Source organism: Solanum stenotomum, chromosome 7 (genome assembly GCF_019186545.1).
Source record: "Solanum stenotomum isolate F172 chromosome 7, ASM1918654v1, whole genome shotgun sequence".
Taxonomy (NCBI): domain Eukaryota; kingdom Viridiplantae; phylum Streptophyta; class Magnoliopsida; order Solanales; family Solanaceae; genus Solanum; species Solanum stenotomum.
The window spans coordinates 2,664,988-2,678,311 of record NC_064288.1 but is presented as its reverse complement, the minus strand read 5'-3'; the positions used below and the strand labels follow the sequence as shown (position 1 = coordinate 2,678,311).

The following is a 13,324-nucleotide window of genomic DNA, read 5'->3' as shown; positions in this document are numbered from 1 at the left end:
ACTAATCGGGGATTTGAAAACTCTCCAAGTATAATTCATAGAATAAATACTCAAAAAGACACTTTAAAGCATCAAATGTGAGCCAATCGTTAGCAAAAATGTATGACTTATAGTCTCAAGTCAAGAATTTTTTAAGTATTCGTTTCATACTCATCATATATTATACGTGACAACAATCGATCTACGATTTATCCAATAGTAACTTTCCTTATTGGCCTAATTAGACTACACATAAATATTATTCTTTCTTCACTTTGTTTTCAGTATATTTCTTTAATTCTTTACAAATTATAATGGTGGGATCTATTGCTTTTTTTTAGTTTATTCTTACTATTCCTTTGGTGTCTTTGTTTACACCCAAGGATGCAGGCAGGTGTTCGCATTATCGTTACGAGTACGATAGAAATTCAATAGCTTTTATACAAATATTATATTCATCAATAAATTTTTTTTAAAAAAAATAAATTTAAAACTCATAAACTCGAAATTCTAGTTATGTCTCTCATCACTGTCTCTCCGAGTCTCCAACACATTAGACTTTTGAGAATGTGTAGTATCTGATGCTTCTCCTTTCTGTTTGGTGATGATCTTTTAATACGAGCGCACTGTGACGTAGGTCCAAAGCTTTACCAAATTGCACTTTCTTAATAGTTGTAATATATGCATTCTAACTTTTTTTTTTAACCGCAGCCGCTTTTAAGGTAAGCACGGTAATAGATTGCAAATCACACAGAATATGTAAATCACATTAAGCAAGCCTTATTAGACAGACTCGACTGAGAAGGCATTTGAGGGGGGATGAATCCCTAGTCATACATGTGGAAGACCACCCTCCAAACCAATTGAGGTATCCCGAAAACACATGTACTCATCATCTTAATGTTAATTAGGAAAATTATGGGTAAAGTTAATTATTGACACGAATATGATCCCCTTTAATGACTATCTAAAAGCCATGTGTAGAATCATGAAGATAATTTGTCTGCTATAATGGCCCATAAGGAATATCTCCTTGAAATTTTAGTCTCAATGAAATTAAACAATTCCCACACTAAACGAGTAACACGTGATTAAGTTTCCAAGAAACTTAATTAAAATTCCATAACCCTTCCCTATTTATTTGCTCTGTTCTAACCCTGTTTTCTCCATCTCAAATTTGGTTATTTCCTAAAATATTTAGAAATGGGTAAGAACCAAATCACTATCAACGATAGTACTATTCAATCCCAAGGAATTTGTGAAAAAAAATTCAAAATAGTGAATATAAATCCAGCTTTTCGATCATTTCGCCGTAGTCTTCCAGATGAAAGTCCAAAATTTGCTACTAATTCAGCTAAAGCTTCCGTATTAAAACCAGTTTCTCTTGAATTAAATCGCCAGCAAATTCCATCGCAAGGGAAATATCAGAACTTGTCTTCTGACTCCAACATGGTATAGTACTATTGAATAAACTGTACTCTCGTTGTCTCAATTTATATGACTTATTTTCCTTTTTAATCAGTCTAAAAAAGAATGATACGTTTCTATATTTAGTAATAATTTAACTTTAAAATGTTCATTTTACCTTTAATGAAATGATTTCGAGCTATACAAATATCTGTGACTTATTTTAGACCACAAGTTTTAAAAATCTTTATTTCTTTAACTTCGTGTCAAGTCAAACTAACGGATATAAATTGGAATGGAGGGAGTACTTGTTATGTGTCATGCTTCTTCATGTCATGAGTGAGTCTGATTCTTCTTTTATCTCTTTTAGGTCCAACAAATGAAAATACTTTATTGCTAATTAATTAACTTGAACCCAAGATCTCTTACCTGATTTAATAACATGTTGAAATTGTGTAATCATATATTAGTTAATTGATGTATTTGTTATGCCTCCTTATATGTGCGTCTAGTTTTTTTTCACGTACCACATCAAACACGTGAAAATGTTAATAGTATGATCATCTTATTTACAAGATTATAGTATTTAATTAGTTATATTATGTCTGAACAGGTCCTCGTAGAATATAATCACATTGGAGGAGACATGAATAGTGCAACAACTCACAAGTTTAAGACTGAACCAATGAAAGCTATGAACAAGTCCTCTATAAAGAACAATATGATCTCTATAGTTCATCATCATCAAATAAATGAATTAGATGATAATGAAAGGTTTTCTAATTATATTGATCATGTCAAAAACAAGATGAGAAATATGTCTAATTTTGATGATGATCATAAAGTCACTCATCATAACTATATTATTGACCGCTCTAAGATCAACATTAATTAGAAGTACTACACACAGAGTTATGTATGAATAATTTTATCATATGCTTTAATTAAATAAGGAGAATCTTGTTGAGTGCTATATATAAATTGATTTTTATTATACTTCATGTTTGTAATAGAAAAGATTGAATATTGGAAAAAGGAAAGAAATTTTTTTATTGTTTGGTGTATAAGAATAACTTTCTCCCGCTAAAGCAATTGTAGCCGTTCTGCACCTATTGATTTTGCACCTTGTAAAGCATCGCTTACTAATTTGTTGTGCTAAAGACATATATACTCTATCATCTTAAAGGACTTTTGATGGGAGTACCAGTTATTGTATGTGTTTATTAATCTACTAGTATTTGTATCCGTGCGTTGCGCGGATTTTTTTGTCACGCCCCGAGCCTACACCCTGGACGTGGCTAGCACTCGAAGACCATTGCTGGCCCCCAAGCGAACCCTTGGCCTGGCTTTCTTAACTCAGCGGAATAACTCAATGCAATGCAAGGTTTTAAAAGCACCTGACTGAAATAAAATCTGGCCAAAAAGGCAACTCGAGTCTCAAAATAGAATATTTACACACATACATAGATGAGAGACTCCAAACCAACTGACTGACTGTCTATGAAGCCTCTATAATACTGAGATGGATGTTGGGACAGACCCCAAAACATCCTAATAAAACAAAACTAAGAGAACAAAATGATCGAGTCCTCCGGAATGCAAAGAGGTTCACCACTGACTCGGAAGTACTCAAGTGGATCAACGGCAAACCGGATGCTGGCCCTGGGTACCTGTGTCTGCGTCACAATAAGATGCAGGCCAACTGGCATCAGTACATTAAATGTACGAGTATGCGAGCTGGAAAGCTAAACCACAACTTAAGCTTGAAAAGAGTACAAAGGAACTCTTACCTTGGCTCTGTTTAACTCATGAATAACTGAACTCAATATATATAACAATACGACACATGCAATATATAAAGCTTGTAAAATAGTGTAAATAACTTAGCTTGTTAAAGGTAAAACAATAACAACTCAACTTTACTTATATAAAAGTAATATAACTTTAGTGGGAGACTCTTTCAACCGACAATCACCACTATGAGCCCTAGTGGTGATACAACGTTTTACCTCACGTTGCCCAAGGACCATCCTATACCTTGCTGTGATATAGGAAGCTAACTTTACTAAGTGGATCCACTAGCTTAATCTTGCGGGTTCATCTAAAAAGTATGACCCGTTAACTCTCATGTTGGCGCATGGTTCTTATGGAGAGTTGAGTTTATATGAACTCGTGTCCCCAATTCGGTGCTCAAGACTACTCCCAAAAATACTTAGCTCATAAGTCTTTTAAATACATCTTTCTTTATTTGAGATAATTACTCAAAACTTTGCCCGAAGGCTCACTTGGAAACAATGTTCCCTTTTTCTTGAAAACTAGCCCAAGGGCTCTTTTGGAATCATAGTTCCTTTCTTACTCAAATGTAAAAACATTTGGAAACTTCTTTGGGAATACATAGTTCCCTAATAACTTTTGAGAAATGAACTCAACTTTAAACTCTTGACTTAACTTGCAACTTGACTTAACTTGAAACTTGAGCCTAAAAATGAAGTTAAAACATTCAACAAAGACTCTTGGAAAACTTTAAAGACTTGTTTTGACTCCCTTCTTGAACTTCTAGACTCAACTCTTAACTTCCCTTGACTTGGAAACTTACTCTCCTTGAATTGGAATCATGGATTCAAGGTATTTGATCACGTGTTATGGGCGAGTTCTTGACGTTTAAACGTTCCTTGGAGTATGGGAAACAACTAGGGAACATAGGTACAACACCTAGGAATATGTATGAGAAAGGGGGGAAGGAATGGGAAAGCTTGGCACTTTTGGCGCTCTGAGAGGCGCAGAGCGCCAGACCTCAAACTTCAGAGAGGTCTAGTTGGGGCTCTGGTAGGGGCGGCTCCCCAGGGGCTGGACCTCAGAGTCCCTCTTGGGGCGCGCTGGCTAACACGACGCCCCAACCCTTTTCCCCGAAAACTTGACTTTTCTCCTCTTTTTCTCCAACTCTAAACCTTCCAATATTCAAAGCTTCAACCCCCAAGCACTTAGGATCATCAAAACCCTTAACATACACTAGTTTCAACTCAAAAACACCCCCGGAAACATACACCAGACCAACAAGAACTACAACACAACACAACTACAACTTCAATAATTCCAACCAACAACTTCAATCAAACATAAACAATATTTTCTCGAAATTAAACGATCTTGGCGTATGGGGGAAAGAACAAACCCAACACTATGAACTCACATACCTAAAAGGGATCACCCCCGACGATATCCACGACGATCTTTTGACGAAATCTTGCTTCTTCTTCTCCTTTCTCTCCTTTCTCTCAAGAACCCTAAACCTTACTCTTTTTAAAAAGGGAAAAACTGATCACAATTAAGTCTTACACCTTAATATATATCCAAAGACAAGGCTAGGGAAAAGACCAAAATACCCTTACAAAATTTTTGGACAGATTTCCTGTCAACTACCCAACTTTCAAAAGGCATAACTCGCTCATGCAAACTCAGAAACGAGCAAACTCTATGGCGTTGGAAAGATCATTCCACGGACTTTGCAAACATGACTGGAACCACACCTAGATCATCCTGATCTAGGAGCTATAACTGTTCAAAGTTGGCCAAAAATTCATTATTTTCCTTAGCCAAATTTCCAGATTTTTAAAATTTCACATTTTTTCCAAAAATGACTATTTCCAATTTCAAGCTTTTTCAAAGTTATTTAAAATTGTCGGATGTTACAATATCTCCCCCTTGGAAGCATTCGTCCTCGAATGAGGTTACTCTTACTAGGCTAAGGGTGAATATCAATTCAAACAGCCATCAAGCAATTCATGCAAACAACAACAAGCAACAACATGCTCACTAAAATTTAAAGAGCACTAAGAAGGAAATTAGTACCTTGGTCTACATTTCCTCCGAATTCAAAGAGATATGGGTATCTCTTCTTCATGTCCTCTTCGGCTTCCCAAGTGGCTTCCTCAACAAATTGGTTCCTCCAAAGGACCTTAACTGAGGCTACATCTTTCGTTCTCAACCTACGGACTTGCCGATCTAAAATCTGAACAGGAATGTCCTCATACGATAAGCTATTATTGATCCTAACACTTTCAATCGGCAGGATCAATGAAGGATCACCTATGCACTTCTTCAACATGGAGATATGAAATACCGAATGAACCACTACTAGTTCCTGCGGCAACTCCAACTCATATGCAACATTGCCAATTCTCTTGGCTATGCGGTAAGGTCCAATATACCAGGGACTAAGTTTCCCCTTCTTACCAAACCTCATAACCCCTTTCATGGGTGAAACTTTCAAATATACTGAATCATCTATTTCAAACTCTAACGCCCTTCTCCTAACATCAGTGTAGGATTTCTGGCGACTCTGTGCCGTTTTCAATCTCTCTTGAATCACTTTCACCTTCTCTATAGCTTGGTGAACTAAATCTTGTCCTATTAACCCTGCTTCACCCACTTCAAACCATCCAATAGGAGATCTACATCGTCTCCCATAAAGAGCTTCGTATGGAGCCATTTGGATGCTGGAATGATAACTGTTATTGTAGGCAAACTCAATGAGAGGTAGGTGATCATCCCAGTTACCTTTGAAATCAATCACACCAGCCCTCAACATATCCTCTAAAGTCTGAATAATACGCTCGGCTTGCCCATTAGTCTGAGGATGAAAGGCAGTACTTAAGTTCACCTTGGAACCCAAGCCATTCTGAAAAGATTTCCAGAACTGTGCAGTGAACTATGCACCTCTATCTGAAATAATGGAAACTAGGACTCCATGAAGTCTCACCACCTCTTGAATATATAACTTGGCATAATCTTCTGCTGAGTTGGTAGTCTTTACCGGTAGAAAATGGGCTGATTTTGTCATTCTGTCGACAATCACCCAAATAGAATCATGTTGTCTGCGAGACCTTAGCAAAATCCATATTGATCATCTCCCACTTCCATTCCGGAAGTTCTATCTTCTGAGCTAAACCAACAGGCCTTTGGTGCTCAACCTTCACTTGTTGGCAATTTGGACATTTAGCAACAAACTTTGCAATGCCCTTCTTCATGCCATCCCACCAATAAACTTCTCTCAAGTCACGATACATTTTCGTGGAACCTAGATGAATGGAATATCTGGAGCTGTGAGCTTCATCCATCACCCTCTCTTGGAGTCCATCTACCATAGGTACACACAATCTACCTTGAAATCTCAAAGCACCATCTCCCCCTTGTTCAGTAGCTAATACTCTTTGCTTTTGAACATTTGCCTTCAACTTAAGCAAAATGGGATCTTGTTCTTGTTTCTCTTTCACTTCTGACACTAGGGATGACTCGGCCTTGCTCGTCACTTCTATTTCCCCTTCAGCTGAGTCTATAAGGCTGACTCCCAGGCGTGCCAGTTTGTGCACATCTTTTGCTAACTCTCTCTTCTCTTCTCTTCTTTAATATGGGCTATGCTACCCATAGACAACCTGCTTAAAGAATCAGCAACAACATTAGCCTTACCTGGGTGATAAAGAATACTCAGGTCATAGTCCTTAAGTAATTCTAACCACCTCATCTGTCTGAGATTGAGCTCTTTCTGAGTAAGCACATATTGAAGGCTCTTATGATCAGTGAATATGTCAACATGCACACCATACAAGTAATGACGCCATATTTTCAAAGCGAACACTACAGCCGCCAACTCTAAGTCATGGGTTGGGTAGTTCTTCTCATGAACCTTTAACTGTCTTGAGGCATAAGCTATAACCTTGTCATTTTGCATTAAGACACAACCCAAACCAACTCTAGATGCATCGCAATACACCACAAAACCTTGAGTACCTTCTGGTAACATCAAGACTGGAGTTGTAATCAACCTCTTTTTTCAATTCCTGAAAGCTTTTCTCACAAGCTTCAGACCATTGAAACTTCACTGTCTTCTGAGTCAACTTTATCAAAGAAGATGCAATAGATAAGAACCCTTCAACAAACCTTCTATAATAGCCAGCTAATCCCAAGAAACTCTTTATTTCTGTAGGAGATGTGGGTCTAGGCCAATTCTGCACTGCTTCAATTTTCTGAGTATCAACTTTAATACCATCACCGGACACAATGTGGCCTAGAAATGCCACGGACTTAAGCCAAAACTCACATTTAGAGAACTTGGCATACAACTTCTTATCTTTCAAAGTCTGAAGGACTAGTCTGAGATGATTGGCATGATCTTCTTCATTCCTTGAATAGATTAGTATGTCATCAATGAAAACGATAACAAACACATCTAAATAAGGTTTGAAGACTCTATTCATGAGATCCATGAAAGCTGCCGGTGCATTGGTCAAACCAAAGGACATGACCAAAAACTCAAAATGACCATATCTGGTTCTGAATGTTGTCTTTGGAATATCACATTCCCTTACTCTTAACAGGTGATAGCCTGACCTGATGTCAATCTTCGAAAAACAAGTGGCACCCTGTAGCTGATTGAAAAGATCATCAATCCTCGGAAGAGGGTACTTATTCTTGATAGTAACCCTATTCAATTGGCGGTAATCTATACACATCCTAAGGGAACCATCTTTCTTTCTCACAAACAAGACCGGAGCACCCCAAGGTAAGACACTCGATCGAATGAAACCCTTTTCTAGAAGATCTTTTAACTGCTCATTCAACTCTTTCAACTCTGCTGGTGCCATTCGATATAGCGGAATAGAGATAGGACGAGTATCTGAAACGAGATCTATGTCGAACTCTATCTCTCTCTCAGGAGGAATTCCGGGTAGATCATCAGGAAACACCTCTGGAAACTCTCTTACTATAGGAACTGACTGCAAATGAGGTATCTCAACACTAGAGTCAATAACTCGGACTAAGTGATAGATATAACTCTTTGAGACTAACTTTCTCGCCTTAAGGTATGAAATAAAACGACCCTTAGGCACTGCTGAACTGCTACTCCATTCTATGACTGACTCATTCGGAAACTGAAACTTGACTACTCGAGTTCTATAATCTATCGATGCATAACAAGCATGAAGTCAATCCATACCTAGAATGACATCGAAATCTACCATGTCTAACTCAACCAAATCAGCCATGGTGCTCTTGTGATTGATGGAAACAGGACAATCACGATAAACTTTTTCTGCTAGTATAGACTCCCCAACAGGTGTAGAAACAGAAAAGGGTTCACAAAGTCTTTCAGGAAGAACATCAAACTTATTTGCAACATAAGGAGTTACAAAAGATAAACTTGCTCCTGGGTCTAGCAAAGCATATACATCAAAAGCAAAAACTTTGATTATACCAGTGACAACATTCGGAGAGTTCTCTTGCTCGTGGCGACTAGTAATTGCATAGAGGCGATTTGCTCCTCCACCGGTACTAAAAGTAACTCGTCTAGGTGTCGTCCTGTCTGGTGGGACAACTGAAGAGGATTGGGCCCTACTGCCCAGATATTCCACTAACTCGCTTGCTCTTTGGGCACTCCTTCATGAAAGGACCCTCTTGTCCACACTTAAAGCAACCCGTCTGGCCTTGACGACACTTCCCTGGATGGACTCTACCACACCTAGGACATGCAAGAACCTGGTTACTTCCTGGTGCCACACTGTTCTGAGACTATACAGGTCCAGCTCTGAAATTCTGCGAACTCTATCCAGTGTATTCACTCTTATTTTTGGGTACAGGTGCACTAGCAGATGATGGAATAGGTCCCCTTTTCCTTTGTTGAAAGGACGGACGGTTTGCATTACCTTTCTGCTGCCCGGACTCATTACTGGTCTTAGCTCTCTTATTTTTGAACTCTTCTCTGTCCCTCAGCTTTTCTTCCTCAACTTGCTGCACATAGACCATCAACCTTGATATGTCCATGTCCCCGATAAGCATTGCAGCCCTACCTTCATTACTCGACAATCGAGACAATCCCGCAACGAACAAACTCATTCTACTCCTCATGTCCGCAACCATCTCCGGAGCATAACGGGAGAGTTGTGTGAACTTCAGACTATACTTATTAACACTCAAAGACTCCTGCTTAAGTGTGAGGAACTCACGTACCTTGGCCTCTTTCAATTCTTGAGGAAAGAAACGCCCCAAGAAAGCTTCCTTAAAACAGGCCCAACTCGCAGGTGGTGCATCCTCAACTCTGCCCCCTTTCCATTGGTCGAACCAAGTTCTAGCAACATCTTTCAATTGATACGCAGCTAGTTCAACCCGCTCAGTATCTGCCACATGCATCACATCGAAAATCTTCTTCAACTCCTCAATAAAATTCTCTGGATCTTCAATAGTGCTTGAACCCATGAAACTCGGAGGATTCATCCCCAAGAACTCATGAATCCTAGAAGTGTCAGCTCCTTCCTGTCGAACTCCCATTTGCTGACCAATCTGAGTAGTTACAACTTGACTCAGAATTCTAATTGCCTCTCTGAACTCGGCATTAGAAACTTCCCCTTGCGGTTGCACTCCCGGGGCGTAAGGTAACTCTTGCTCATCAACATAACATCTAGGAAGACGCCCTCTGCCAACTCTTCGTGGAGGCATGACTATCTGAAACATGCGTAAGCACGGATTAGACAGAAACTTTTTAGAGATCAACTCTAACGCACGAGATGAGTGTGAAAGAAATGAGAAATCTTCCTAAATGTTGTAGCCTCCCAATTATAGATGTGGCGCGCTTTACACCGATAACTAGGACTCTACAGACACGCCTTCATAGACTCCCTAAGACTCTTGAACTTACTATGATACCAAGTTTGTCACGCCCCGAGCCTACACCCTGGACGGGGCTGGCACTCGAAGACCATTGTTGGCCCTCAAGCGAACCCTTGGCCTGACTTTCTTAACTCAGCAGAATAACTCAATGCAATGTTAGATTTTAAAAGCACCTGACAGAAATAAAATCTGGCCAAAAAGGCAACTCGAGTCTCAAAATAGAATATTTACATATATACATAGATGAGAGACTCCAAACCAACTGACTGACTGTCTATGAAGCCTCTATAATACTGAGATGGATGTTGGGACAGACCCCAAAACATCCTAATAAAACAAAACTAAGAGAACAAAATGATTGAGTCCTCCGGAATGCAAAGAGGTTCACCACTGACTCGGAAGTACTCAACTGGATCAACAGCGAACCGGATGTTGGTCCTGGGTACCTGTGTCTGCATCACAATAAGATGCAGGCCAACTAGCATCAGTACATTGAATGTACGAGTATGCGAGCTGGAAAGCTAAACCACAACTTAAGCTTGAAAAGAGTACAAAGGAACTCTTACCTTGGCTCTGTTTAACTCATGAATAACTGAACTCAATATATATAACAATACGACACATGCAATATATAAAGCTTGTAAAATAGTGTAAATAACTTAGCTTGTTAAAGGTAAAACAATAACAACTCAACTTTACTTATATAAAAGTAATATAACTTTAGTGGGAGACTCTTTCAACCGACAATCACCACTATGAGCCCTAGTGGTGATACAACGTTTTACCTCACGTTGCCCAAGGACCATCCTATACCTTGCTGTGATATAGGAAGCTAACTTTACTAAGTGGATCCACCAGCTTAATCTTACGGGTTCATCTAAAAAGTATGACCCGTTAACTCCCATGTTGGCGCATGGTTCTTATGGAGAGTTGAGTTTATATGAACTCGTGTCCCCAATTCGGTGCTCAAGACTACTCCCAAAAATACTTAACTCGTAAGTGTTTTAAACACATCTTTCTTTATTTGAGATAATTACTTAAAACTTTGCCCGAAGGCTCACTTGGAAACAATGTTCCTTTTTTCTTGAAAACTAGCCCAAGGGCTCTTTTGGAATCATAGTTCCTTTCTTACTCAAATGTAAAAACATTTGGAAACTTCTTTGAGAATACATAGTTCCCTAATAACTTTTAAGAAATGAACTCAACTTTAAACTCTTGACTTAACTTGCAACTTGACTTAACTTGAACTTGACCTAACTTGAAACTTGAGCCTAAAAATGAAGCTAAAACATTCAACAAAGACTTTTGGAAAGCTTTAAAGACTTGCTTTGACTCCCTTCTTGAACTTCTAGACTCAACTCTTAACTTCCCTTGACTTGGAAACATACTCTCCTTGAATTGGAATCATGGATTCAAGGTATTTGATCACGTGTTATGGACGAGTTCTTGACGTTTAAACGTACCTTGGGGTATGGGAAACAACTAGGGAACATAGGTACAACACCTAGGAACATGTATGAGAAAGTGGGGAAGGAATGGGAAAGCTTGGCACTCTTGGCGCTCTGAGAGGCGCGGAGCGCCAGACCTCAAACTTCAGAGAGGTCTGGTTGGGGCTCTGGTAGGGGCGGCTCCCCAGGGGCTGGACCTCAGAGTCCCTCTTGGGGCGCGCTGGCTGGCATGACGCCCCAGCCCTTTTCCCCGAAAACTTGACTTTTCTCTTCCTTTTCTCCAACTCTAAACCTTCCAATATTCAAAGCTTCAACCCCCCAAGCACTTAGGATCATCAAAACCCTTAGCATACACTAGTTTCAACTCAAAAACACTCCCGGAAACATACACCAAACCAACAAGAACTACAACACAACACAACTACAACTTCAATAATTCCAACCAACAACTTCAATCAAACATAAACAATCTTTTCTCGAAATTAAACGAGCTTGGCGTGTGGGGGAAAGAACAAACCCAACACTATGAACTCACATACCTAAAAGGGATCACCCCCGACGATATCCACGACGATCTTTTGACGAAATCTTGCTTCTTCTTCTCCTTTCTCTCCTTTCTCTCAAGAACCCTAAACCTTACTCTTTTTAAAAAGGGAAAAACTGATCACAATTAAGTCTTACACCTTAATATATATCCAAAGACAAGGCTAGGGAAAAGACCAAAATACCCTTACAAAATTTCCGGACATATTTCCTGCCATCTGTCCAACTTTTAAAGGGCATAACTCTCTCATACGAACTCGGAAACGAGTAAACTCTATGGCGTTGGAAAGATCATTCCACGGACTTTGCAAACATGACCGGAACCACACCTAGATCATCCTGAGCTAGGAGATATAATTGTTCAAAGTTGGCAAAAAATTCATTATTTTCCATACTTAGCCAAATTTCCAGATTTTTGAAATTTCACATTTTTTCCAAAAATGACTATTTCCAATTTTAAGCTTTTTCAAAGTTATTTCAAATTGTCGGATGTTACATTTTTTAATGTCATAATTTTAAATTAAAATTTATTATTCACTTGTTAATATATTTTTTAAATAGTTATGGTAATATATTATACCTATTTATATAATTACATTAATTAAATGCTTTAGTATGTAATTTTATTTGTTATAATATTATTCTAATAGCTATGATCAACTATGTTTTTAGTTTTCGAAATATTAATAGTGAACTATTAATAAAGCCATTATTTTCTTTTAAAAAATTCAAATTCTAACTTTTCATATGAATTGTTTGAGACCATAAAAGAATTTTTTAAAAAAATATTGTATGTATAATTCAAAAACTGCAAATTTCAAAAATATCATTTACAAATACTAAATATAATTAAGTGTTGATTATGCAATAATGAGAAATAGAAAGACAAAGTAGAAAGTTATAGACTTATACTAATTAAAGTACTAATAAAATAAATTATAAATTATTTTATTTATTTTGAAAAAACATCAAAAGTAATAAAAAAAAAAGTAATATAGCACGACCTTAGCATCAAAATGGATTCTTTCATTAAATTCATATCAATTTGAAAATAAATAAAAAAGGCAATAATAATAAAATAGTGGATAATTTAAAAAAGGAATAATATACACTCTTTAAAATTCATATTAAATTAGTTGTTGTAAAAATACTTTAAAATTTAAATTTCTAATATAAAATTCATGCATATTCTTTAGAAATGAATATGCATGTTCTATTATAAATAGGTCTCTATATCTATCAATTAATGAGTTTAAAAGTATATATATATATATATATATATATAT

The 13,324-nt window shown here is 37.7% G+C and overlaps 1 protein-coding gene across 2 annotated transcripts in view; it reads left to right on the top strand.

Moving 5' to 3' along the window:
- Positions 1–1,181: 1,181 nt before the first annotated feature.
- Positions 1,182–13,324, top strand: part of LOC125871082 (uncharacterized) — a 26,089-nt gene continuing 13,946 nt past the window's right edge. Inside the window, exons 1-2 of one of the 2 annotated variants that reach the window (XM_049551677.1) lie at positions 1,182–1,431; positions 2,000–2,302. In XM_049551677.1, the coding sequence (XP_049407634.1) occupies positions 1,183–1,431; positions 2,000–2,281 (531 nt within the window). In that variant the 5' untranslated portion in view covers position 1,182 and the 3' untranslated portion in view covers positions 2,282–2,302. Of the gene's footprint in view, positions 1,432–1,999; positions 2,383–13,324 lie in introns of those variants that run through there. The other variant, XM_049551676.1, reaches the window with a different exon arrangement.